Below are 6332 nucleotides of genomic sequence, written 5' to 3' on the forward strand. Positions count from 1 at the left end.
AAAGAGGAAAAATTGGGAGGCAGAGGCAGGCGGATTTCTGAGTTCGAGGCCAGCCTGGTCTACAGAGTGAGTTCCAGGACAGCCAGGACTACACAGAGGGAAAAGTCAAAGAGACCCGACATTTGTAAAAAACAAAATTAAAAAAAAATGTCTGGTATCATATTTTAGGATACAAATTGGAAGACCTGAATAGTGAGGAACACCCTCAGCGCTCTAGAAGATATGGAAGGTAAATTTCATTTGAAAGCTGATACAAATGCATTACTGATTTAATGGGAAACGTTAATGGGAACTGAAGTTTTAAAGAGAAGCACAGCTTTATGTTTTTAATTATTATTAAATTCTCACAAGACCATGTCCTTGAGTTTCAGGTAGTATTTAGTACCATGCCATTCAATTGTCATAAAAGGCCTACACATTGATCTGGTGTTTGGCTTATGTCCCAGACCTTTTATAAGCAAATAGTTCATAGTAAAGCTAGTGTTACTCATATGCTTACAGTGATTTTCTAAAGTTTAGTGAGAGGAACAGTTTATAGGAGGCATCTTAATCTCTATAGCACATGTCAAGGGGAACAAAATGTTAGCCTGTGTGAATGCACTGTGACTACCTTTTGTTGTCTCTCCTTTGATAGACATAAGATCTGTCACTCTGAATACAAGCCTTGTGAACTTAAGGGACATGGAAAGAAGCAATGTACCTTTGCAGATAAAAGGTTTCTTCAAATATATGAAAGAATCCATACTGAAGGGAAACCCTATGAATGTAAGCAATGCAGTCAAATCTTCGTAAATTTCTGTCATCTTCGAAAGCATGAAAAAAAACATACTAAAGAAAAACTATATGAATGTAATCACTGTGGTAAATCCTTTCCAAGTCGCAATTCTCTTCAAATACACAACAGAACTCATACAGGAGAGAAACCCTATGATTGCAATGAGTGTGGTAAAGCCTTTACATGTAGCAGTAATCTACTACTACACAAAAGAACTCACACAGGAGAGAAACCCTATGATTGCAGTGACTGTGGGAAAGCCTTTGCAAGTAGCAGTAATCTTCAGATTCATAAAAGAAAGCACACTGGAGAGAAACCCTATGGATGTAACCAATGTGGTAAAGCCTTTGCATATAGTAATGCTCTTCAAAAACATGAAAGAAGTCATACTAGAGAAAAAATCTATGAGTGTAATCAATGTGGTAAAGCCTTTGCACGTCATAGAAGTCTTCAAAATCATGAAGAACATCATACTCTTGAAAAACCATATGAATGTAGTCAATGTGGTAAAGCCTTTGCCTATAGCAGTAATCTTTATATACACGAAAGAAGTCATACTGGAGAAAAGCCATTCAAATGTACTCAATGTGGTAAAGCCTTTCCAAGTCACAGTTCTCTTCAAATACATGAAAGAACTCATACAGGAGAGAAACCCTATGACTGTAATGAATGTGGTAAAGCCTTTGCATGTCGCAGTAATCTACTACTACACAAAAGAACTCATACGGGAGAAAAACCCTATCATTGCATAGAATGTGGTAAAGCATTTGCATGTAGCAGTAGTCTTCAAAAACATGAAAAAACTCACACTGGAGAGAAACCTTATGAATGTAACCAATGTGGCAAAGCCTTTGCACGTCGAAGTGATCTGTATATACATGAAAGAATCCACACGGGAGAGAAACCATATGAGTGTAATCAATGTGGCAAAGCCTTTGTACATTGCATTAGTCTTCAGAGGCACGAACGGACGCACACTGGAGAGAAACCCTATGAGTGTAACCAATGCGGGAAAGCCTTCACACGTCGCTTTAGTCTTCAGGTACATGAAAGAAGTCATAGTGGAGAGAAACCTTATGAGTGTAATCAATGTGGGAAAGCCTTTGCAAGTCGTAGTAGTCTTCGATATCATAGAAAACATCATACTGCTAAGAAACCAAATTAATCAGTGTGGTAAAGCCTTTCCATGTTGTAGTCATCTTCAAATCCACAAAAGAAATCATACTGGAAAGAAACTATGAGTGTAGTCAATGTGGACAAGCCTTTATATGTCACAGTAACCTTCATAATCACACAAAAAATGTCATGGAGAGAAACCCTACAAAAGTAATTGATGCAGTAAGCTTTGGCATGTAAGTTTAATATTGGGACATATCAAAGAACTCATACTGAGAGAAACACTGTGAATGGAATCAAGTGATAATGCTTCTGCATGTTATGGTCTTCAAAGGCATGAGAGAATTCCTACTGGGGTAGGAATGAAGCCAATGAAGCCATAGCCTATACCATGAAGCCAATAAATGCAGTAAAGCCTTATAAACAAGCACATTTGGTGGGAACACTGAGTGAGCCCACTGGGAATTATGTAAGATTAGTAGAATCATTTCATCATTAAAATATTGTCTTTTTTTTTACAAATTGTCATCCAAGAATAGAGGAACACAAAATAATTTGAATAATAAACCTACTTGCAAATGAAAATAATATTAATACTGCCATTATTTTTATGGATTACTTTATTCCGAGGAATTAATACTTGTTCTTAACCCTTTCTCAGAAGCACAAATGAATGGCAGAGAAGTGTCTCCATGACTGAAGGTGGTTGCTGCTGAGCCTAATGACCTGACTTTATATGTAATGTGGAACTCACATTACTCATGCAAGTTTTTCTCTGATTTTTACAGTTGGGCTGTGTCATATGCACACACGTAATGGTACATATATACAAAAGTGTTTTTGACAGGTAAATAAGGGCCAATGATTTCACTCGATAATTGAAGGCACTTCCTGGAACCTGGACTACCTGTGTTTGATCTCTACAACTCTGCTAGAGGAACTAGGGAATTGACACCTGTAAGTTGTCTTCTGACTGGCACATGCACAACATAGCACAGGTGTATACACACAGACAAAAATTATTATAGATGAAATTAAAGAAAATAACTGAAATATTGAGAACATAAATGATTTACCAGTCATAACAAGTGCATTCTAGTATCCCAAGAAGTTTCTGTTTCTCCAAAGAATGGTGTCTCCTGTTTAAATCTTACATTATCCTTTCTTTCATTCTCTGATTTAAAGATAGGTCATTTTAAAACCATCTCAGCTGGGTGTAGTAGTCCACGCCTGTAATCTCAGCACTTCAGAGACAGAGTCAGGTCAATTTTTATGAGTTTCAGGCTAGTCTGAACTACGTAGTTAGATCCAGGATGGCATAGCTATGAAGAGAGACCCTGTCTCAAAAATTACAAAACAAGAAACAAGACCGAAATACATCAATAACAACTAAAAAATCCCCCAAATCAAACAAGCATATCTCCTATTATGGATCTTTTTAAAATATGATATGGAAGTAGTAAGAATTTTGTAATTTTCATTTCTTTAAAAAACACAGTAACATTATGGAAATATATTTTTGTTTTAATCCCAGGTGTGAGTATATGGAACATCTATGATTTGCCTCATATGTAATTTTTCTTCAATTGTGTCATGTTTGGAATTCTGGAGACTTTTCAGAGGACATCTATAGAAATGCTATGGCCCCAAGAGGCAACGTGGATTGATGGTTGGTAGCTGAATGCTATTGCTCAAAGAAACAAGAGCAAAAAGTTAGATCTCCTGATGGCAAAGGTCAACTTTGTCCCAAGGACTTCGGCAGGAAGCAATCTGATGATGACATTGCTTCTTTCCCTATATCCTTTCCCTTCAGACTTACTACTCAGGTTGAAAGAGAAGAAGAAAAGGGGTGGTGGAGAAGGGTAGAAGAAATAACCCACAAAGCAGCAAACGCTGGTACAATTGGCACCCAAACATGGGGCTAGGCAGAATGGGAAATTTTATTTCAAATGCCATAGAGGAAACAGCTGGGGATGAAGGAAGGGATTTTTGTTTCAAGATGCCAGCAAAACATTTATTGTGGCTGCTTACCTTGGATATTTCCTGATTTGTTCCCAGGGAGGATCTTCTGTGTTTGTTTTGTTTTTTCTTGTCGTTCTTGTTTATATTTATTTTTTCTTCTCCCCGTATCCTGTTTCAAAAAAGGTGGGAAGAAAGGCTTAGCAGTTGGAAAATTTGGGAGTGAAAAATGAAGGGACTAAGAAACAAAAATGGCAGAGGTGAGAAAACAAAAGGGTTCACTCTGCTCTTTCTTTTTCGAAAGGTTTACAGAATTGCCAGGGCTACTGGAAAAATTGCAGGTGGATGTTGAAGCACTTTGGAAAGTACAAGCACTGGAAAAAGGAGAACAAAAAGACTCAGTCCAGGTGACTGCACAAGATAGCAGGACTTTCTGACAGGAATAAAGTGGGAAAGAAACTGCTTTGGAGGGTCCTCGGGTCAGAAAAAAACTAAGAAAAGATGGCAGTCGAAGGAAACAGCTGATTTCAAGAGAAAGGGTTAATCTCAAAGCTAGTGTGCCTTCAAAGTGGGAGCAGGGCAGCCTGGAGTTACAAAATCACTATCATCTTTCCCAGTAATCATGCAGCATATGCCTGCTGATAGGGTAAAACAAAGTTATGTCAAGATAGGATGGCATCCTGTTGAGTTGATAAATCTAAGGCATTTTAAGGAGGCCATGGTTTCATATGGGATGCCCTCATCTTATATGAAACAAATTTTAAATGACTGGTCTACTCAAAATAGAAATATACCTTTACACATGCTGAAAGGAAGGAGCTGTGAATATTGAAAAGTGAAATAGTGTAAGGGGAATGAATATAGTAAAAGACCAAATGCTAGGCAAAAGGCAGTACTCTGACATGCAAGAACCAAATCAATTCAATTTTGTTACTATGGAGCAATGTTGCTTGGTGGCTTTAAGAGCTTGGGACAAATTTGAGAAGAATGATATAAGATCCACTTCATTTACAAGGATTATATAAGGAACTGAAGAAACCTTCACTGATTTTTTTTTTTTAAACAAAGATTAGTCTCAGCTGTAAAGAAAGCCCCATCAGACCCTGATGTAAGGCAGGTGTTGATAGAAACCTTGGCAGAGGAAAGTGCAAATACAGAATTATACCATCAAAGGCTTGGAAAGCACACATGGATTAGTGATAAAAGACTGATATTGGTTCTAATGTGTACTATGCTCATAGCATAGATCAAGCTATAACTAGAGGTCTCTAATATCAAAGTGCTTCAATTGCATGAAATACACTCATTTGAAAAGAGACAGTGACCAAGCCGTTAAAGATCTCAGATCACAAAATACCAGTTTGTTAAATGCAAGAAATATGATATTTAGTACTGAAAAAGTAAACAAGGCGCCTTTAAGGGTAATGGGTTTTCTAAATATACACCAGAAAGACAGCCTAGTCATCAAACTATGTTCAGGGAATGTGGCAAGGGTTTCCATTGGACCAATGCAAGCTACTGCAGGCAATGCTGCTCTAGACCTGGCCATAGATAAAAACATCTTACTATATTCTCCAGAACTCAGTGTTATAGAAATATATACTGAAGTCTATGGTCTTTTGTCTTCCAGGACAGTAGAGAATGATCTTGGGAATGTGCAGATTGACTTCTCAAGGATTCATTGTCTATCCAGAAATTAAAGACGAAGACTTCAAAAGAGAAATTAAAATTATAGCCTATGTAAAACCGGAGATGGAATTTAATGCAGGTGATAGGAATTGTTCAGCTTCTACAGTTTCCCTACATCAAAGTCAAAATAGTCAAGTAGAAAGAACAGGAGGGTTTGGAAGTACTGGAAAACATGTTCTGGCAAACAATTTTTAATGATCATAGGCCAAAATTAAAATTGCAAGTAAATGTATTGAAATAGTAAGTTTGGTGGGCATAGGAGCAGATGTAACTATTACTTATCAAAACTCTCGAAATTCAGAACGGCCACTTCCAAAAGTTTACACACAGTTTCTAGGAACTGGAAAGTTTTCTCAGACAAAATGTACTGTGGATCAAATGTATGAGACCAGGATGTCAAAAAGGAAAGTTAAAGCCTTATGTGGATGTCATACCCATGTTTATAGGGAAGGGCTCTTTTACAACAGTGGGCTCAGATTAATAATTCCCACAATTATGAATTCCCACAATGATGAAATTAGGGCTGAACTGGTACATGCTCCTGGGAAATGTATTGCTATGCATCATCAAAAAATAACTCAAGTCTGTGCCAATTGTCCAAACACAAGACATCACAGGAATTGAGTTTCCAAATTTATAAGGGAGGCCACCACTGAAGTACCAATGGCCCTACCCTTAAAATGGTTGACTGGCATGCCCGTGTGGGTAATGGCCCTTAACAAAGGAAAAATTATAGGCATTTGAGCAGCTGGTACAAGCGCAGCTGTAGGGACAACAAACAGAAGCGTCTACT

General features: G+C 37.6%; 1 protein-coding gene across 1 annotated transcript in view; it reads left to right on the forward strand.

Annotated features, from left to right (window-relative positions):
* The window catches only part of LOC110302986 (zinc finger protein 431-like), a 30960-nt gene extending 24646 nt beyond the window's left edge, over positions 1-6314 (forward strand). The window contains 4 exon segments of the mRNA XM_029482577.1: positions 169-229; positions 635-1933; positions 1935-2003; positions 2005-6314. Coding sequence (XP_029338437.1) covers positions 169-229; positions 635-1933; positions 1935-2003; positions 2005-2131 — 1556 coding nt within the window. The 3' untranslated portion in view covers positions 2132-6314.
* Positions 6315-6332: the final 18 nt, after the last annotated feature.

The sequence above is a fragment of the Mus caroli genome, chromosome 10 (assembly GCF_900094665.2).
Source record: "Mus caroli chromosome 10, CAROLI_EIJ_v1.1, whole genome shotgun sequence".
In the NCBI taxonomy this organism is placed as follows: Eukaryota; Metazoa; Chordata; class Mammalia; order Rodentia; family Muridae; genus Mus; species Mus caroli.